General features: G+C 60.8%; 1 protein-coding gene and 2 long non-coding RNA genes across 7 annotated transcripts; 2 read left to right on the plus strand and 1 right to left on the minus strand.

Moving 5' to 3' along the window:
• The first annotated feature begins 673 nt into the window (after positions 1 to 673).
• Positions 674 to 7339, plus strand: LOC144338201 (uncharacterized). Of its 2 annotated transcripts, XR_013412099.1 has the most exons (3): positions 674 to 2899; positions 2938 to 4540; positions 6982 to 7339. It is a non-coding gene; the product is annotated as an uncharacterized LOC144338201 (long non-coding RNA). The 2 variants fall into 2 exon arrangements; XR_013412100.1 differs by lacking the exon at positions 6982 to 7339 and having other exon boundaries at positions 2938 to 4554.
• Positions 2650 to 7363, minus strand: LOC144338195 (uncharacterized). 3 transcript variants are annotated; one of them, XM_077986754.1, is made up of 5 exons: positions 6850 to 7363; positions 5655 to 5716; positions 3911 to 4279; positions 3018 to 3175; positions 2650 to 2978 (listed from the first exon to the last, which is right to left on the minus strand). In XM_077986754.1, the coding sequence occupies exons 1-5, from the start codon at positions 7010 to 7012 to the stop codon at positions 2864 to 2866; spliced, it is 867 nt and encodes a 288-aa protein (XP_077842880.1). In that variant the 5' UTR covers positions 7013 to 7363; the 3' UTR covers positions 2650 to 2863. The 3 variants fall into 3 exon arrangements, with proteins under 3 accessions (XP_077842880.1, XP_077842881.1, XP_077842879.1); XM_077986755.1 differs by having other exon boundaries at positions 2650 to 2940; positions 2980 to 3175; XM_077986753.1 differs by having other exon boundaries at positions 2650 to 3175.
• A 7550-nt stretch (positions 7364 to 14913) lies between these two features.
• Positions 14914 to 20498, plus strand: LOC144338199 (uncharacterized). 2 transcript variants are annotated; one of them, XR_013412097.1, is made up of 3 exons: positions 14914 to 15053; positions 18927 to 19014; positions 20280 to 20498. It is a non-coding gene; the product is annotated as an uncharacterized LOC144338199 (long non-coding RNA). The 2 variants fall into 2 exon arrangements; XR_013412095.1 differs by lacking the exon at positions 14914 to 15053 and adding an exon at positions 18345 to 18479.
• The last annotated feature ends 231 nt before the right edge of the window (positions 20499 to 20729 follow it).

Genomic DNA, 20729 nt, shown 5'->3' on the forward strand with positions numbered 1-20729 from the left:
ATCATCACCACCATCATCATCACCATCATCATCACCATCATCACCATCATCACCATCATCACCATCATCATCACCATCATCATCACCATCATCATCATCACCACCATCATCACCACCATCAACACCATCATCAACACCATCATCATCCCCACCATCATTATCACTGTCATCACCATGATTATCCCCACAGTTTTCATCCCCATCCCCATCATTACCATCACCATCACCATCATCGCCACCATCACCATCCCCACCATCACCATCATCACCATCAACATCACTATCACTGTCACTATCCTCCCCAGTCATCACCACCCTCCCCAGTCATCACCACCATCCCTATCACCATCCCCACAGTCATCACCATCCCTGTCATCATCACCATCATCATTATCCCCATCGTCACCATCACCATCACCATCCCCATCATCACCATCGTCATCACTGTCACCAACACCATCACCATCCCCATCATCACCATCATCATCACTGTCACCATCACCATCATCCCCACAGTCACCATCACCAACCCTGTCATCATCACCATCATCATTATCCCCATCCTCACCCTCATCATCATTGCAACAATCCTTACCCATTTTCTGGGCATTGACTGGGTACCAGAAGTCATGCAGAAGGGTTTAGACACAGGATCACCTTGAATCTGCACAACCCTTTTGAAGTATGTACTATTATTATCCTTGGTCTACAGATGAAGAAAGTAAGGTCCCAGCTAGTGATAGAGCCTGAACTTGAACCTAGGTCCTTCTGACACCAAAATTCCAAGTTCATAGCCCTATATTCTTCTCCCCATTTCCTCATGGACATGCCTTCCAGTGAGGGGACAAAGACCAAAGGAGTGGCTCATCCAAGCATAAATGGAGACTGCTGAGGCCAGAGCTTAAGTCACGACCTGAGGGGTTTAGATTAGACTAAACCCAAGACTTCCAAATGTGTGTTTTTAGTTCTCAGAATAACCAAGAGGAAGGGTTTTAGCAACCACAGAGATTCTTGCCTCTCCCAGAATAAGTAAAGACCAGCAGGCTGATGGATTGTGGGTGAGTCAGACCCAACCTGGTGGCCTTACAGTACAACCTGATAGGGGCGCTCTTGCCAGTCAGGCCAGCAGGTAGGTCAGGGGGTTGGGGTCTCAGGACCTATAGGCTGTCCCCACCCTCAGTTGGAGAGGACTGCAGACCCCTTCACTCCCTGACGTGGAGGAAGATGTGTGAACCTGGGCTGTGGGGGACGCAGGAGCAGCAGGTGGACTGTCTGCAGGTCCTAGGCCAAGGACTGACTGGGTCTGGTGACATCCTTTCTGCTGGCCTCAGTTTCCCTCTCTATCCAAGGGCTGACTGGGTCCGGTGACACCCTTTCTGCTGGCCTCCGTTTCCCTCTTTATCCAAGGGCTGTGACTGGGCCTCAGTTTCCCTGTCCCATTAGAGTGTTGGACTAGATACTCTCCAATGACCCTTTTCTTGCCTAAAGTTTTGTGATTCCAAGAGCAGGATGCTGTTAATTTGTCCATCTGTCCATCCATCCAAACCCCAAAGGCATTCACTGGAGGCATCTGAGTGCAAGGCCCTGACCTCTGAAGGAGCCGCAGGGCTGCTCTAGGTTCCCAAGAGAAGACGTAACGCCAGAGCAGCCCTCGTACTCACAGAGGAGAAGCAGATGCCCTGAACCTACGGCCAAAGCAAGACAGACGCAGGGAAGTGCCTGGTCCTCAGAACCCAGGAGGGCCCATGGAACAAGCGCCTCCCTCCCTCCTCCCACCTGCTCCCTTCCTGCCATCCAGGGAGAACAGCCCTGGTTTCCAGGTAGAGGCGTCCAGAGCGTCTGTGCCAGTCCCAGCGGCCACACAGATGGATGATGATGTTAAATACTCATCAGCTGCAGTGAGGCTCCTGGACCCGCCCAGGAAGATGTAAGGTGCAACGTGCAGCTCGCTCCTAACACCCAGGGCAGACGTTCGTCAGTGCGGGAACGGCAGGTGGGGGAGGAAGACAAATCGTCCGGGGCGTGCATCTCGGAGCCACCCACAGGGCTCATCAACAGGGCGCAGCAGCTCTGAGCAGCCCAGGAGTGGGTAGGAGCAGAAGTCAGCAGGCAGGCAGGTAAATGCGTCCCAGCACGGGGAGGGCTTGGAGAAACGCCTGGAGCGTGACCCTTGTGTATAGAAGAAAAGTGGCCGTTCTGGGAGAGGAGCAGTGAGATCCCAGGCTTCGTGGAAGGTTAGACCCCAGAGCACATTTTGGGGGCCTGGTGGGGTGATGGCAGCTGAGACGGGACAAGGCCGCTGGACTCCACAGGTGGTGGCCTCGGTTCTGGAGGAGGCCGTCCTGGTGGCCACCACACCTGGCCGGGCAGGGCCGTCAGCTGGGACCTAGGGGTGGTCACTGACGACTCTGGGCAGGCACCTCCAGGAGGGGAGAGGAGCCCCAGCACCTGCTCGCTTCGCTTCCTGGAACCACGTCCTGCCCGAGGGCTGGCGCTGCTGGGGGCCGGGGCTGGCATGCTTTGTCCCTCCGCGGGGATGTACGGCCTCGCTGATTCTCCGCGCGCAGCGGCTCGTTCTGGCGCAGCTGCTACGCCGCCCTCCAGGCGCTGGGTAACTCAGGGCTGCAGTGCTGCTGCAAATTAACACCATTTGTTCTGTGGAACGTGCTTTATTTCTACACCACACGCAGAGCTTATTACCCTGCCAGCAGCTCAAGGAGCAAGTCGACTGGGACCCGGGGAGGCGGAGGGAGGATGTGGCCCAAGCCCCCTCCCCCTGTGCATCCCAGCCCACTGTCTGCGTGGGGGAGGGGCCCTGGCCGGATCCCTGGTCAGTGAGCTCAGGAGGGCTGGGGCGACCCGGTCAGGGAGCTGGTTCCCAGGAGGGTCCTGGCTGCTTGTGCTGGCCCTGGTGACGACGGCGGGGCTCCAGGACAGGCGCTGGCCCTGGTGACGACGCCGGGGCTCCAGGACGGGCGCTGGCCCTGGTGACGACGCCGGGGCTCCAGGACGGGCGCTGGCCCTGGTGACGACGCCGGGGCTCCAGGACGGGCGCGCCCAGGCAGCTTCTTTTTTGGCTCTGTGGCCTCAGGGAAGCAACATGGCCTGTCTGTGTTTCTGTCTCCCGAAATGTGGGTGCTGAGACTGTCTCTGTAGTGTGACCATTTCCCTGTCGCTGTAGGTCACGGTTAACGTCGAGATGAACACTAAAGACAAAGGCTTGACCCAGAGGCCAGGAGCAAGGGGACGCGGGATTCACAGAGTCCGGGGCAGCCCGGGGCAGCCCCTGCACAGCCGGAGCAGAGCCCAGGGCGAGCCGCGCAGGTGTGTGGAGAGGGCACCACATGTGGGGCAGAATGCGGCCCAGAGGGGCCTCGCTGTGGCCACCACCTACGGACCAGAGCCCAGGGCCAGGGTCTCATGGACCCCCTGACTGAGGAGAGCCAGACAGGTCCTGTGGACCAAGCAGAGGCTGGTGTGGACTCGGCCAGGGCCTGCTCCCTTTTCCTTTGACCTGGGGCACAAAGGTCCCGCCTGTGTGGGACTCACCAACTGGCCGCTTTCTATTCCTCCCACAGCTCCCAGGCCCTGAAACTTTCCGTCCACCTCGTCCTTCTTGGCCTCACCAGCCCTGCCCCAAAGTCCTCCGCCCACATGGCCTGGTGGGGGCTGGTGTGAACACCTGGAGCGCAAGGCTGGGCTGATTTTACTCAACATCATGAAGTCTGATCTCCGCACAGAACCTGGCATGGTGCCGACACCATGTGTGTGAGCACACGGTCAGAGGCGTGGACGGATGACAGCAGGTGACCGAAAGGCCAGGCTGGCCACCACGCAGCTAGGGGCAAGGTGGGCTCCAGGAGCCCGGTCTTATTGGCATGGGGTAAGGAGCTCTCGGGCACCAAGGTACCAAAGGAAGAGGCAGGGACCCCTCTTCCCTGGGCCTGTGAGGGTTGGTCCTGGACACACAGGCGCTGGCTCCCTCCTGGGCGGGGTGGTGGCTGCCGTCCCTCCAGAGCCCAGTCACGGGGCCGATGTGCCTGCATAGCTGACACTGGGCTCTCGGGAGGCAGAGGCGGCAGGGAGGCCTCTGGGGTGGGCGAGGGTGCAGGCAGCTGGACTCCTGACCCTTAGCAGAGCGAAGGGGAGGCGGAGGCCCCGTCACTGTCGCAGGAGGCACAGTGGGCAGCCAGGGTTGGCACGGGGGAGGGGCTGGCCGGGCGCCCACTCCTTCCTGGGGCTCGGTGGGAGGCTGGCTCCCTTTCCATGGTGTGCGGAGCTGCGGAAGGCTTTATGTCAAGAGGCAGAAAGGCCCATGAATATTTCATTAGGGAAGCGATGTGGAGCCGCCGGGAACATCTGGCAGGAGTCTCTAGGGAGCTCCGAGCCGGCGCGGGAAGCAGGGACTGTGAAATTCGGAGGTGGAGGGAGGAGGGTTGCAGCAGGCAGGAGGGTCCCTGTTGCTGCTGTGGCCTGGCAAGCCTGCTCCCCTGGCAAAGGCCAGCCCTGTGTGGGGGCAGCTGTGGGTGAAACAGTGGGGGTGATGGCAGGGCCAACTTCCTCAATTCCCAGACAGTGCCCTGCCCACCCTTCCTACTCAGGCCCATGCCCAGGTCAGAGCAGTGGAGGGTGGGAAGGGGCCTGAGAGAGGGTCTCGATCTGGGGTCAGGCAGGGCTGGAACGGGGTGCCGCAGGGGCGGCACACACCCGGGACGTGGGATGGGGCTGTGGCTGGGGCCAGGGCACCTGTTGCTGGAAGCCCAATGGGCAGCCAGGACCCCCAAAGACCGTCAGTGGGTGAGCTGCCTGCTGGGTTTTCGGGCCTGCGGGTGAGGGGGTGGGGGGTGGGAGGTGAAGGGCTGGACCTTGCCCAGCAGAGTGGTAGAAGCCTGGTCCCCAATCCAGGCACTCTCTGTCGTGGGGGCCGCAGCTTCCAGCTTGTCCCACCATGGGGACCATTTTCCAGGTCCCCTGGAGCCCTCGAGGGAGGGGCACCCACTCACACCACTCTCCTCACAACGGAGGTCTGGGACCTACAGGTCCTGATATCCCACCCAGCACAGACCCAGGCCACGGGGTTCCACCCAGCACCTCGCCCACCCAAGTCCCCTCTGGGAATCCTAGAATGTGTTGCACCCCGCCCCCCACCCCGGGCCTGAGGGACCAGGGCCTCTGCTGTGCCCCGAGTCCCCGGAACCTCCCTGCCTGGGTGTTTATCCCACTGACACCCACGCTGCGGCCCGCCCCGCCTGCCCCCCACGCCCGCCCCCCACACCCGTGCCGTCTGAGGGCAGTGACCTCAGGGTCAGGTCCAGGCGCCTGCTGGGGAAGGCCACCTGCACCAAGGCCCACCTGGGATCACCCCCACCACCAGCACTTCGAAGGGGAAGAAAGGGAAGCCCCCAAAATGAAGTGTTGGCCAGAGTTGGGCTGAAGCAGCGCCTCCTGGGGCTGCAGGCTTAAGGGGAAGAGGAGGCTGAGGACGGCCAGTCCCTGGGAGCCCCGCCCCATCCCCGCCTCTGGGACATCTCAGGCTGGGCCTCTGCAGGGCTCTGAGCCTTGCCCTGAAGGTCAAGGTGGTCTGGACCAGAAGGCCACTGCCCTCCCCCGCCCCCCAGCCCTCCCTGCCCCTCAGCCCAGTCCGGGCTCCTGACCTTGGCCTCAGAGGCTCCTCTTGGCCCCTTCAAGGTGGAGGCTCCCGTGGGCCAGCCTGGCTCTAGGCTCAGAATTTTAAGGTCCATAGGCCCAACTTCCTTCTGGGCTTCGAGGAGCTGGGGGCCCAGCCATCTTTACCCCAGCCCCTGCCCATGTGCTCTAATCGCCCCTCCAGTGGAACCTTCTTTCTGGGACTGGACTGGCTGCTCAGAGCATTGACTGGGACAGTGGCCAGCCCGGAGCTCCTGGCATAGCCAGGGCCTCTCTGTGCCGCACCCCTGCCAGGGCGTGGGTCTGGTGCCAGCCTCTGCCAGCTGATGCTGTGTCTGGCCACCTCTGCCATCCTGCTCGCCATGGATCACATCGAGGGGCCACAGCCAGACACCGGGACTAACACCCCCAGCCCTGCCGGCTCCACGCTGGCCCACCTGGGTGTCACCCACCTTTCTGCAGGTGAAAATCCCCTCTCCCACGCCCCCATCTCTTTCTGCCCAGCCTGTAATTGCTGGGAAGGGCAGCAGGACTTTGCCTTGGAGCTGCTGGGGAGTCCCTCATCTCGGGCTCCTTCCCACCCTCAGCAGCTGGGCTCGCTGGCACCGTCACCCGCACTCCTGCTACCACACATTTGGCGTCTGTCCCACTGTTCTGCACAGGCTCCGAGGCACCAAGCCAGGCTGGGAGCAAGAGGTGGGGCAGGGACTCTGGGAAGACAGGAGGGAGGGCAGACGCACTTCCCTCGGAGCCCTGGACCCCAAGGTGCAGCCCTGCAGCCTACGCCTGGGGAGAGCGAGCAACATCGGGGGACCGTCTGGGGGACTACACGGAACCAGGCAGAGGGGACCTGGCCCTGGGGGCCCACAGGGCATCAGGCGGAGGTGATACGGCCGTGAGACCCCAGAGGGAGGCCAGAGTGCTGCAGCCCCCGTAGGCACCCCATGCTGGCCCCACCCAGCCCACCCAGCCAAGCTGCCTGGAGGACCAAGGGTCAAGTCTACCTGGAAACAGGCCCCAGGATGACACTGGGGGAGCCGGGAGGAGCCGTCCTCTACCAGGCTGGCCCAGACCCCTGGGGGATTCAGCCCTCCCTGACCCTGCCACGCCCTGTAACCCAGAGCCAGGCCGAGATCCAGCCCCGGCCTCTGGCACCCGACGCAGATGCCAGGTGCCCACGCCCCACGAGCCCGCACGCTTTACCTGCACTGCCGCTGCCGGGATCCACCTGCCCCAGCCGGCCCTCCCCAGCACCTCTGCCAACTGCTGCCGCCTCCCGCCACGGCTGCCAGAGATCGCGGTGGGTTTTGTGGGTGGGTGTTTGGCCCCATGCAGCCGCTGGCATGCGTCGGTGGCACGTGTCCATCCTCACCGCACGCTGCCCGCACCTTCCTCCTCCCCGCGCCTCCGGAGTCCCCAGCGCCAGCTCGGAGGGGAGTTGGCACGGATGGAGCCTGGCCAGCGTCTCGCGGCTGAGTATAGGCACGCTTCTTTTTTTTTGTATTTTAAACGCACAGACATACTCTCACACGCACACACGCCAAGCCCCCACCCCTGGCAACACGCATCCCTTCTGTCAGGAGGAGACACAGCCAAGAAAGCCCGGAGCAGGCGGGGGCAGAGAGAAGGAGCTTCAACGAGTGGAGGAACCTCAGCCCGCAGCTCCGTCCCTGCCTGTCCCCATTGCTCTCCCTCTTACGTAAACCCCCAGGAAGAAGAAGAGGAAACACGGATCCACGTCACGTCACGGAGCCTCCTGATTGGGCGAACCTTCCCCGGCGGTCCCCTGGGGCACGCGCCAGCCCCGGGCCACCCTGTCCCCTGTCCAGCCCCCCGCCTCCCCCACCAACCTGCCACGGTGACCACACTCAGCTCCCTGCGTCCAGCCCCCAGCCTCCCCCACCGACCTGCCACGGTGACCACACTCAGCTCCCTGCGTCCAGCCCCCGGCCTCCCCCACCAGCCTGCCACGGTGACCACACTCAGCTCCCTGCGTCCAGGCCCCCGCCTCCCCCACCGGCCTGCCACGGTGACCACACTCAGCTCCCTGCATTCCTTCTCTTGAAAGGCATTTCTTCATCGAGTGCCAACCCTGGCTCCTGTGCGGACACGGCGGCCGGCGAGACTGGCCGAGAGTCTGGCGGGACGACCCTGGGGGTTGTTGCCTGCCGTGGGCACAGCTCCAGAGTCCTGACCTACGTCTGAGGGGCAGACGACATCCCAATTGGACGTGAAAGTTCAGCCTCAGGCGGAGGACAGGGGTGGAGCTAACACCCTCCAGGGCTGACCCCGAGACTCAGCCCTGAGATGCTCTCAACACCCTGGATACCCCAGAGCCACAGATTGCATGGCTGGGGCTCCTGGGGCCACCCTGCTCCCCAGAAGAACCTGGTCGTCTTCCCCGTGCCCTGCAGCAGGAACACACGGCCAGTGCCAACCCCCAGGGCATGGCTGGGAGCTGCAGGAGTGAACAGGGGAGCTCCTGCCTGTGGCATCTGCCCTGTGGCTGTCACTCCCCTCGCCTGATCCCAGCCCGTGTCTGACAGGTCCCCACCCTGTGCCCTGCACCATCCCACCCTCGAGGCCACACCCCCTCTGTGCCACCCAGGCTGCTCCTGGTCACAGCTTGCATTTAGGCTGCAACCTCTGACCTCAGGCCTCCGGGTCTTCCTCTACGTTGGGCGTTCCCAGGCCCCAGGCCGGAGGAGGTTCTGGAAGGTATGGCCTAGCCCCAGGAGTGGGGAGGTAAGGGGCCTGGGCTGCTCAGCTGACCTTGCGGCCTCGCCCACCTGGAACCCGGCCGCTGCTGCCTCCCTGGGTTCACTCTGTTCCACCACACGGGCCTTCTTGCTGCCCCTGGAATGTTCCGGGAGCTCCTCCACTGAGGCCCCAGCTGTTCCCTCAGCCTGGAGGCTCCTCCTGCAGGTCCTGGAGGTGGCTCTGTGGCCCGCTGTGGCTACCCAGCAGGACCTAAGGTCTGAGGCCCACTGTGACCGCTGCAGGTGACATGTGATGTGAGGTGCAGGAGCCGGGAGAAGGGCAAGCAAAGCCCGCCTCCCTCTGAACCCTCCTCCCTGTTCTCAGCTCGTCTAGAAGAGGAGGGAAGGCTCAGCGCGCGGCCGCCCGGCGGGAATCAGCACAGACCTGCCAAGCACCCGCAAAGCACTGACCTTTCCTTTAACCTCCCGCGTGCCTGGGCGCGTCCTGCTGAAACGAAACGATGTGCAGCAGACCAGTGGGGAAGGGCAGATGTGAACCCGGGACAGTGAACCACCAGCGTGTCCAGCTGTGGGGCCGGGACCACTTCAGGACGTGATCAGATCAAGGGCAGGCAGGAGGGCCGGCCCCGCAGCCACAGTCTGACCACAGAGCGACACCGTGAGCTGGAGTGACCACTGGGGAGGGACGGAACCTGGAACCATCAGGGCGCGCCTGGCTTCCCCCAACCCTGTGTGGGCAGCTGCTGGTGTTCTGCCAGCCCCCACCCGGGCTCCCCCGGGCTCTACCCATCACCCCGACAGACGGACTGAGTCAGGGGACTCCCAGCGAGTCAGCACCCTGCTGCCGGCAGGTCGCACACCTCATCCATCACAGGGGACCGCTGGCAGGGTCTCAGGAACCCCGACACCTTCTGAGGCCTCTCGCGGTCAGCACCTCCCCAGCCAGGGCCTCCAGTTCCCCGAGCAGGTGTCACCAGGCTGCTCCCCCTGGAAGAGAGGCATCTCCTGATGGCTGCAGAAGGGGCCCCTCTCCTGGGCTCACGGCTCTGTGAGCCTCCCTACCCAGGCTCCTGCAGGGCACCTGGCCTCCTGGAGCTGGGGGCAGAGGCTGAGCCTGTCCTGCAGCTCTTGCTGGCCCTACACATGCAGAGATGTGCAGACAACAGGCTCAGCTTCGCATGTCCATACCTAAGCTTCCTGAGCAGGATGTGAGGGCTCAGTGAACCCCCAGATTAAAACATCAGAGCCGGCCGGGCGCGGTGGCTCAAGCCTGTAATCCCAGCACTTTGGGAGGCCGAGACGGGTGGATCACGAGGTCAGGAGATCGAGACCATCCTGGCTAACACGGTGAAACCCCGTCTCTACTAAGATATACAAAAAAAACTAGCCGGGCGAGGTGGCGGGCGCCTGTAGTCCCAGCTACTTGGGAGGCTGAGGCCGGAGAATGGCGTGAACCCGGGAGGCGGAGCTTGCAGTGAGCTGAGATCCGGCCACTGCACTCCAGCCTGGGCTACAGAGTGAGACTCCGTCTCAAAAAAAAAAAAAAAATCAGAGCCAGTGCCAGAGCCAAAGCCCCATCCCCAGAGCAGGTTAAATGTCATGGTACAGCCATGTGCGGTGGCCAGGTCTGGGTGCCGGGCTGTGACGTTGTGTGCCTGCCTGGGTGTGTGCATGAGCACAGGTGGACTTCCAGTGTGTGCGGAGTCACATGCGGTGTGCATCTGCCTGTGAGTACGTGGGAGAGCATGCCACCCGTGTGTGTGGGCCATCCACCAGGTGCATACACACCACGAGCCAGTGTGAGCGTGCAGGGCTGCGTGTGTTCCCAGGAGCCTCTGTGAATGTGCAGGAATGCAAGTGTGTCTAGGCGTGTGTGTCCGCATGCACCTGTTTATGTGACTGTGCTGCACTAGGTGCTGGTGGGCGGGAACCCAAAACCTGCAACAGCCCTGCCTGGCAATGTTCGCCCATTTCTGTGGTGTAAACTCTCCCATCAACTTCAAGCTACGACGTGATGTCACTTAATTATGGTGTGATGTCACTGAATGATGATGTAATGTCACTCAATCATGGTGTGATGTCACTGAATTACGATGTGATGTCACTCAATCATGGTGTGATGTCACTGAATTACGATGTGATGTCACTCAATCATGGTGTGATGTCACTGAATTATGATGTAATGTCACTCAATCATGGCGTGATGTCACTCAATCATGGTGTGGTGTCACTGAATTATGATGTAATGTCACTTAATCATGGTGTGATGTCACTCAATCATGGTGTGATGTCACTGAATTGCGATGTGATGTCACTCAATCATGGTGTGATGTCACTGAATTATGATGCAATGTCACTCAATCATGGTGTGATGGCACTCAATCATGGTGTGATGTCACTGAATTATGATGCAATGTCACTCAATCATGGTGTGATGTCACTGAATTACGATGTGATGTCACTTAAGATGTGATGTCACCCAATTATGATATAATGTCACTCACTTTGGAGTGGGGAAGAGGGGAGCCCTGTTGGCTCCACATCTGGTTTAGGCGGATCCAGCACCACTGGCCATGTGCACCTGCCTGCACGTGTGTGTGACAGCATGAGTGTGATTATCTTTTTTTTTTTTTTTTGAGACAGAGTCTCGCTCTGTCGCCCAGGCTGGAGTGCAGTGGCCGGATCTCAGCTCACTGCAAGCTCCGCCTCCCGGGTTTACACCATTCTCCTGCCTCAGCCTCCCAAGTAGCTGGGACTACAGGCGCCCACCACCTCGCCTGGCTAGTTTTTTTGTTTGTTTGTTTGTTGTTTTTTGGTTTTTTTTTTTTTAGACGCAGTCTCACTCTGTCGCCCAGGCTGGAGTGCAGTGGCCGGATCTCGGCACACTGCAAGCTCTGCCTCCCAGGTTCATGCCATTCTCCTGCCTTAGCCTCCCAAGTAGCTGGGACTACAGGCGCCTGCCACCTCCCCCGGCTAGTTTTTTTGTATTTTTAGTAGAGACAGGGTTTCACCGTGTTAGCCAGGATGGTCTCAATCTCCTGACCTCGTGATCCGCCCGTCTCGGCCTCCCAAAGTGCTGGGATTACAGGCGTGAGCCACCGTGCCTGGCCAAGTGTGATTGTCTTGCCTTGACTCCCTGCATGGCTCTGCGTGTCACTGTGGGCCTGGTGTGTGCGTCTCTGTGTGTGCCACACTCAGAGCTGGTCCCCCTCAGCTCCGTTGAGCCTCAGTGTCAGCCCCCAGGTGAGCCCTGGGGACCAGCAAATGGGTTCCTCCTGCTGGGAACTACCTGGTCGCCCCGCCCTGCTTCTCTGCACAGCCATGGAGCCAGCATCACTGCAGAGCCAGGGTCCCACGGCCCGCCCTGCAGACCCTCCCGGTGGCTGACAGTTAAGATCAGAGGGAGGCAGGGAGGGCAGGCAGGTGGGTGAGGCAGGGCACCCAGGTCAGCCCCGATAGCCGGCCTCATTGGCAGGCACCTTCCTATCTTCCGCCGGAAGCGGGCCAGGCTCAGCAAGAGAATTCTCGGGCAATCGTGGGGGCCTGGCTGCCTCAGCCCTTGGCTACACTGACAGCACTTTCCCAGCCATGCCCAATGATGCTGGGGGCAGCCCTCTAGAGCCTCGGGTTTGCAGTGGCACCCCCGAACACCTTGGATTCTACCCCATGAGGACAGCCTGTGCCTCAGAGCGGCCACCATTCCTGCCTTAATTTGCTCAGGACCTGGGACCAACAGCAAGGTCAGGACGTCCTCACGGGCCTGTGGGGCCAGCCCGCCCTGGGTTGTCTGCTCTCGCTACCTCCCTGCAGGACTGGGATTGGCTGTCCCACCTCATGCAGGCCCAGGGGGCAGAAGTCCCTTGTCCAAGGTTGTGCACCAAGGCCTGGATTCTCATCTCGGGTTCCCTCCACCAACCCCGGCTGTCCTCGAGGTCACCAGCCCCAGCGCCCAAAGAGCACTCAGCAGTGCCAGCCCGAGAGAGAGTGGGCAAAGCCAGGTGGACGCTGGAGTCCCTGTCCTCCTTCCTGTCCTCCTCCTCCTCCCAAGTGAACGCGGGAGCCCCTGCCCTCCTCCCTGTCCTCCTTCTCCTAGGTGGACACGGGATCCCCTGTCCTCCTTCCTGTCGTCCTCCTCCCAGGTGGACATGGGAGCCCCTGTCCTCCTTCCTACCCTCCTCCCAGGTGGACATGTGAGCCCCTGTCCTCCTTCCTACCCTCCTCCCAGGTGGACATGTGAGCCCCTGCCCTCCTCCCTGTCCTCCTCCTCCCAAGTGGACATGGGAGCCCCTGTCCTCCTTCCTACCCTCCTCCCAGGTGGACATGTGAGCCCCTGCCCTCCTCCCTGTCCTCCTCCTCCCAAGTGGACACGGGAGCCCCTGTCCTTCCTGTCCTGCTCTCCTCTCCTTGAGACATCTGCAGGACAGGTGCAGGGTGGAGGGAGGGTGCCCGCCAGGCCACTTGCTCAGCCTTGAGCTGGGGTATGAGGAGGGCATTAATGACAGGCAGAGAGGCGTGTGCCCAGCAGGGCCCTGCTGAGTCAGGATGGGAGAAGAGGGGAGGGGCCGAGCTCCTTCCATCCTGGGACACCTCCCACCACCTCCTCCTGGACAGCTGCAGGACCTGGGCCTCTGGGAGCCTCCTTAGCGGGAGCCCAGGCCAGTCTGAGATGGTGCAGTCTGCGCTGGGCTCTCCTGCCCCACCAGCCCTTCCTGTCTGTCTCCTTCACCAGGGCCTGGAGCCTCAAGCTTGGGCTCAGTGGCCATTGGCAACCCAAGCTGCCACCAAGCCCGAGCTGCTTCCAGTTCCACACACAGCAGAGGTGGCTCACGCCACAATTTCCCTGAACAGTGCAGACGCTGCTGTAAGGAAACACTGAGGGATCGAGAGGCGCTGGTTTCCTCCGCAGTTAACCAGCGAACCACTCGGTACAGGCAGCAGGAGGGTCCCCACTGCCAGGCGGGGGTGCCAGGAGAGCCCAGTTAGCTTTAACCCTGGCTAACCACTGCCAGAGAGGTGCCAGGGCTGGGCTGGCCTGACTTGGGGGGTAGGGAGACTGTTGTGTCCAGCGTCACCCCAGAGATGACCTGGACTGTCAAGGCTGTACACCGATGGGGGTAGCCCCTCCCTGCCCCTGGGACCCAGGCCTTTGGCAAAGGTGGCCAAACCTTGCCTCCAGCCTCAGCCTCCCTGGGCAGCTCGGCCTCCACAGCAGGAAGACCATGGGAGAGTGGCTGAGGGGGTGCTGTTAGGGTGGTGGCAGGATGGTGGATACAGGTCCCACCCTTGACCTTCTGCCCTTCGGTGGATGGATGAAGAAAGCTTGGCACACCCACGATGGAGTACTATGCAGCCCTCAAAAAGGAGCAACACCATGGGCGAGCCTGGAGGACGTCACGCAAGTAAAATCAGCTGGGTGTGGAGACACACACTACCCATCTTACAAATGTGTGGAATCTAAAAATGCCAATCCCCCGTAGAAGCTAAGAGTAAAGTGGTTGTTGCCTGGGGCTTGGGGTTAACCATTAGGATTGAGGAGATAAAAGAAAATAAATAAAATAAAATTTGTAAGGAAAGGCAAACGACCTAGAATACTTAAAACAATCACTGGGTGTGGTGGCTCACGCCTGTAATCCCAGCACTTTGGGAGGCTGAGGCAGGTAGATCACGAGGTCAGGAGATTGAGACCAGCCTGGCCAACATAGTGAAACCCCATCTCTACTAAAAATACAAAAATTAGCCAAGCGTGGTGGTTGTGCCTGTAATCCCAGCTACTCGGGAGACTGAGGCAGGAGAATCACTTGAACCTGGGAGGCAGAGATTGTAGCGAGCCAAGATCGTGCCACCGCACTCCAGCCTGGGTGACAGAGCGGGACTCCACCTCAAACGAACGAACGAAACCAAATCCTGAAACGAGGGAGAAAAAAGTGGAGGCGTCACTCTAGCTGGCGTGGGTATTAAAGCCTCATCCATCGTGACAGTGTTGAGAAAGTGACGTGTGTGCAGCAGGGTAGACTCCCGAACCAACAGAACAGAACAGAAAACCCAGAAAGTCACCACCACAAACATGCCCACCTGATTTTTGACAAAGGCATACAAACAATTCAGTGGAGGAAGAGCAGCTTTTCAACAAATGGTGCTGGAAGAATCAGACATCTATCGGCCAAAAAAAAAAAAAAGGAACTTTGACCTAAGTCTCATAACTTAAACAAAAATTAACTCAGAACGTACCCAGAGTAGGCAAACCCATAGGGACAGAAAGCAGATCTGAGGCTGCCGGGGGGAAATCCGTGTACGTTTTTTGCTCTTGCCGGTGACACGTGTGCTCCCGTCATCTTAGGGCGACGATCGTTTGGTGTTGCTCTGTGTGTGCTGTTTTCTAACCCTTGGTAGGTGTGGCACATGTCACGCCATTTTTCACTAGTAGCTAAAGAGAGATTCATCCTGTTTTAATTTTCTAGTACTTGCCTTATTTTTCTCTGACCACATGTGTGAGGAACCATGTCCCTGTGTGTGAGGACTTACGAGGAGCCTCTGCCTCCCCGTCACTGCCCTCCCAGGGATACTTATTTTTGTTGGCATGTGGAGAAAACGAAGACTCGTCACTGGGTGCAGTGGTGCACGGCTGTGGGACAGCAAGGCAGGAGGATTGCTTGAGCCCAGGAGTTTGAGACCAGCCCGGGCAATATGGTGAGACCCCATCTCTACTAAATATACAAAAAAAATAGCCAGGCATGGTGGTGCACGTCAGTAGTCCCAGCAATGCGGGAGACTGAGGCGTGAGAATCACTGGAGCCCAGGAGGTAGAGGCTGCAGTGAGCCGAGATTGCACCACCGCATTCCAGCCTGGGCCACAGAGCGAGACCCTGTCTCAAAAAAAGAAAATGAAGACTCAGCTGATGGATTGATTTTGGTTTGCATATGAAGTTTTCTTTTGGAATTCTTGGTGGGATTTGCACCCTGTTCCTTAGCCATGTCACAGTGATTACTGGGATTTGGGATCTTAGCCCGGCCGTCACGCGGATTCTTTCCTGCTCCCTCCTGTGATTTAAGGAAAGGCTCAGGCGCCTTCCCATGGCCTTTTAGAACTCTGTATGCGTGCATTCAAGCAACCCCAGCCGAGCCTCAGGCAGACACAGGCCTGGTCCGTGCAGGTTAAATCTACAGGATGAAATCCAAGCTCCACATCCATCCGCACACGTCCCCCTGTCCTGCACCTCAGCCCAGCAGGGCGGCCCCGCCACGGGCCTTGGGGTCTTTCCTTCTTCCTGGGGCTCTCCCCTCCTCCTGCAAATCCCCCTCCTCCTTCAGAAGCAGCCCCCAGGTGTGGACACAGCACGATGCCGAGGATGCCTCTGAGCGCCCACCTTCTTCCGAGACGGACGGGGCACGCAGTGGACACTGGAAGCATCTGAACTGGTGTGCAGCCCTGATTTCCCGTGGGCTCCCAGCTTTCCCGTGGGCTCCACGCTTTCCCGTGGGCTCCGCCCTTTCCCGTGGGCTCCGCCCTTTCCCGTAGGCTCGGAGCTTTCCCGCTGGGCTCCTTGCTTTCCTGTAGGCTCCACGCTTTCCCATGGGCTCCTCTCTTTCCCGGTGGGGTCCACGCTTTCCTGGTGGGCTCTGCCCTTTCCCGTAGGCTCCGAGCTTTCCCGCTGACTCCGTGCTTGCTCCCAGGACCAGTAGTCACCGTCCCTCCATGTGCTCACCTCCACCGGGCACTGGCTCCTGCCTGATTTATGATCTTCCCCGCCCTGGTCTCAGCTGCCCCAGGGGCGCTGGCCCCATCTTCACTTCACACCCCCAAACGAAGTACAGGAGCCACCTGTGGAGAAGTTTTAAGAGGAGAAAAAATACCTTGACGTAAAATTATGAAGAAGTAAAATAGCAGCTGGGAGCAGCTCCCCTAACCAATCCCCGGCTTCCTCGGACCAGTGGCCAAGACCTGGCCACACGGGCCAGCAGCCTCTTGCCAGGGCCCTGGGCTAACAGCAGAGGCCACCTGCACCCAGGAAGTTTCACAGAGATTTTCAAGGTCTGGCTACCGAAAGGGCGAAGGGATGCTGGGCTCTGGGGGAAACGCTGACCTCCAGCCTCTGTGAAGCTCCAGGGTGGGTGGGGAGATTCCTTGCAAAGGTGGCCCCGTCCCTGCACCCCTCACCCGTGCCCACACAGGGGCCCTGCTGCTCCCCCACAAGGAGTGGGAACCTTGCAGTTTTGTGGGAGAGATTGCGCACCAACTCCAGCTTAGGCCTTTAGGGGCTCGCCGGAGCTCTCCAAAGCTTCGATCGCCACGGAGATAGCCGGATCGGCAGAGCAGGGGGAGCCCGTGAGGGCACGGCTGGAGCGAGGCAGGGCAGGAGGTGGGGGGTGAAGCCCGGGGCCCAGGCTCGGCGGGGTGATGGGAATGAGGCAACCCGGCCCAAGGACCCCAAGCTGGTGGAGACCCACGGACAAGGGGAGGTTGAGGAGCTGCGGGGTCTCCTAGTGGGGGTGGAGGTCTGGGACCACCCAGCCTCAAAGAGGCCGTGAGAATCATAGGAGTGTGTGAGACACCCCACAGTTAAGGGGCATGAAGGGGACCAGGCACGGTCTCAGAGCCCAGAGCACAGAGGGTGGGAAGGACGGGGTGTGGACAAGGATGGGGTCTGACAAGAGGAGGGTGACAAAGCAGGGCAGCCATGGTGGCAGGAAGGCTGCAGTGGGAGGGGAGGGAGTGAGGTCGGTGGGAGCTGGGGAGAGGGAGGGGCGGGAGGGCTTGGGGGGGCTCCTGAAGGTACTCATGGAGGCCTACAGAGAAGCCAAACAATGCTGGGTTTTGGGTGCCCCCACAGAAACACAGGCTCAAAAGGAAACGGGGAGCCCTGCTCTACCTGGGCCCCACCCTCAAGGGTGGCTGGATGAGTGTGTCTGGAGCTTAGGGTGGCGGTCATGCTCCAGGCCCATCCTGGGCGGGGGATGCTGGGCCCGGGAAAGCTGCTAGAGCCTGTGGTCACCTTTGACCCCTGCGGCCTGGCCGCTCCTGACAGCATGAGTTGATCTAAGGACAAAACCAGGACCCCTGGCTTGGAGGGACAGTCCCACATACCCTTGGCCCCAGGCTGGTGCACATGCCACCGGGGCCACCCCCACCTGCCCCCCACCACCGGCACCCTGCTCTCTACCCTCCCAGGCCAGTGCATGTGCCTCCTGGGCCAGCGCCCCCTTCCTCCCCTGGCACTTTACTTTCTACCCTCGCTCTTCTTCCCATGTCTCCTGCTCTGGTCCTGGAGCCGGAAGTCAGGGCTCTGTGCAGATGAGCTCGGGGCAACCCAGGCCCTGCAAACCCTGCCAGGCTTCTGAGCAGCTGCTGACCTGCCCTGCTCCCCTGGAGCCTCACGCCTGCCTGGGGGGCAAGAAGCCTAAGTCCAGCCCCCTTCCACAGGGTCCCTTTAGCCTCTGGGGACACATGGGGGTGGGGTCCAGGTCCCCCGGCCCAAGGGCTGGAGATGCCAGGGGCTCTTCGATTGCAGGAAGGGAGCCCCAGCCAAGTAAGGGAAGGCCAAAGGGGCATGAGGAGGCTCAAGGGTGTCTGCCTGGTGTGGGGTCCCCACCCTGCTCCTCAGGCCGGGCTGTGCGCCCCCCTCTTCTGGACTCTGCCCACTGGGCTGCCCAAGGGCCTGGTGCACTCCACCTTATCCAGCCTGCCAAGGACCAAGACCCAACCCTGGTTGTGGGGCTGGAGCGTCCTTTGTACGGTGGCTCCGCCTCCCCTCTGCACCGTGAGTCAGGGCTGACGTCTCCGAGGGCTTCCGCACTGGGGCCCTCTTTGCAGGGGAGTCTACTGGCCCTGACTTGTCTTGGGGTGCTGGAGTGTCCCGGGAGGCCCAAGCAAGAACAGGCTGAGAAAAGGGGGCACAGGTGGCCACGGTCCCAGGTGTGGTTCAGCCACGCCAGGCCAGAGAAGGAGAAAGGGAGACTGGGCGGGGAGGGCCCGGCCCCTGGGAGTTTCCCAGCCACTGGGGGCCCCGGAAACGTGGGCTGGCCTTCTGCTGAGCGTGTGACCATCCCCACCCTGGCCATCCGCTGGGCTGGCTGGGCCACATAACCCAGGAGCACTCATGGCTTCCAGGAAAAGAGGTTGTCCAAGAACCCCGACTCTGACCCAGGGGCATGGTTGGCTCAGGGAGTGACCTGTGGGGAGGGGCACAGAGGAGCCTCGCCGGGCCTCAGCCTGGGTCTTGCCTCTGGGCTGCCGGAGGTGGGGAGCCTCGGCCGTGTTCTTGGCTCCACACAGTCCCTGCCCCACCAGATCAGCCCTGGCTTGGTTCTCCATGCCGCGTCCTGCAGGGGAGGGGTGGGGAATGGCCAACGGCTGGTGTTCAGGGTGCCCCGTGGGATGGCATGTCCCCTCGGCTATCAGGGAGTCCCGTTAGACTAGGCTTTTAACCAGGACCTGGGCAGGGGAGCATCACAGTGCTGAGGCCCAAGACTGCTGCCCACCGGCTGCCTGGGTTCCTCTCTGAATCTCGGTCTGCTCGTCAGCCAGGCGGGAACAGCTGCTGGCTCCTGTTCCTTCCCTGTCAGGTGTGTGAGACGTGTCTCCTTTCTCTCCGCCAAGAGTGAACCCCCTTTGACCAGGCCTTGCGGTGGTTCGGGGAGAGACGTCCATGAGGCAAGTGTATCCTGCGAGCCTGGCCCATCACCCGACCTCTAGGCTTCACAAACTTCAGATCTGAGCAACACGCAGTTTTGACCCTGTGGCTCCCTCTCCAAGTGACTTCTCCGGGTCCCGCAGAGCAGGCCCAGCAGATCCCAGGCCAACCTGCGAGGACCCCGGCCTCCCACCCACAGGAGGGTTTTCCTGTGGTCCTAAGCGGCCTCCTTCCAGCACGGCAGGGAGACCTGGGCCTGCAGGGACTTGCCGGGAGAGCCCGGGGCCACCAGGGCCGTCCTGCGATGGACATAGCCTCAGGCCTGGCTCCAGCTTCTAGCAGAGTTCTGCCTCTCACCACTCACCATGGCCTGGAAGGCACATTCTGAGGCGTCGCTTGCTCTGCACATCATAACCCTGCTCTCTCTGGTGGCCCGAGGAGGGTGTCACAGACCAGGGACTGGTTTAGAGCTCCCGGGGGCCCAGTCCACCACCCACGGCGTGTGGCGAGGAGGCTCAGAGGGCTGCGCAGTGTCCTCCATTCTGGGGGTCTGTCCTTGGGGCTCAGCGGCACCCCAGGCCGTGAGAGCAGAGGCGCTGTCCCCAGCCATCCCCCGATGCCGGAAGCTGGGCCCTCGCCAGGCTCCTTGGACTCTGAGGGGCTCAGGCTCCCAGAGGCCGCCCTGCCCAGCTGCCCCGAACGGAAGTGTGCAGTGTGTGGGCGTTGGAACATTCCACCCACCATGCCTGCTGCCACCCACCCCGGGGACTGGGAAGTGAAATTGCTTGGTCTGTGCCGGGCGTGGCAGGTGAGGGCCGTGTGGGCACACCAGGCAAATTTCTCAAGGGTGGCATGGGAACCCGTCTTCTTCCAGGCGGTGGTGTCCAAGGTGGTGGTGGTGTCCAGGCACCTGGGGTGGGTGCTGACTGTCCACAGCAGAGGAGAGATGGGCTAGACCCCAGGCGGTGAGGGAGACCACCACCCTGTCCACAGGCTGCCTGCCCACAGGGAGGAAGCGACTCTGCGGCCAATGAGAGGGAGCGTTGATTCTGCGGCCAATCAGAGGGAGCATTGATTCTGCGGCCAATGAGAGGGAGCGTTGGGCCGGCCCAAGGGATGGGTTTCCACGTGGGCTTCTGCGTCTTTCCTCCCCCGAGGCCTCTCGGGGACGTGGCTGCTCTAGGTGGGGTCTGGTGACCAGGGCCCCTGTTCTCAGCCCTCAGCAAGTCTTCCCTCAGCACCCTGAGAGGCAGCTGTCCTTTTTACTAACCCCTCCCCTTTTCAGGAGAGGAAACTGAGGCCCAGAGGCAGGGCCAGCTGTGTCATCTGTAGGGCCCATAGAAAATGAAAATGTGCGGGCACGTGGTGGAGCGTCTGTCATCCCAGCACCTCAGGAGGCCGAGGCGGGAGGATCACGAGGTCAGAAGTTCAAGACCAGTCTGGGCAACATAGTGAAACCCCATCTCTAATAAAAATACAAAAAAAATAAAAATAAAAATAGCCAGGCGTGGTGGAGCCTCTGTAATCCCAGCTACTCGGGAGGCGGAGGTGGGAGAATCGCTTGAGCCTGGGGGTCGGAGGTTGCAGTGAGCCAAGATCATGCCATTGCACTCCAGCCTGAGTGACACAGTGAGATCCTATCTCAAACAAACAAAAAAAAGAAGACAATGAGAATGTGTGCCCTTCTTTAAGAAGTATTAAGCATTTCAGGATGGTGGCAGCAGAGCATTGGCTC

Source organism: Macaca mulatta, chromosome 20 (genome assembly GCF_049350105.2).
Source record: "Macaca mulatta isolate MMU2019108-1 chromosome 20, T2T-MMU8v2.0, whole genome shotgun sequence".
In the NCBI taxonomy this organism is placed as follows: Eukaryota; Metazoa; Chordata; class Mammalia; order Primates; family Cercopithecidae; genus Macaca; species Macaca mulatta.

Coding starts and splice junctions, on each gene's coding strand:
- LOC144338195 (XM_077986753.1), bottom strand. CDS start 7,012: ATGGACACGTGCCACCGACGCATGCCAGCGGCTGCATGGGGCCAAACA. Junction 4,280..5,654: donor GAGGAGCCTCTGAGGCCAAG/GTCAGGAGCCCG, acceptor AGCCTTCCGCAG/CTCCGCACACCATGGAAAGG. Junction 3,176..3,910: donor GGTCCCTGCCTCTTCCTTTG/GTACCTTGGTGC, acceptor CGTGACCTACAG/CGACAGGGAAATGGTCACAC.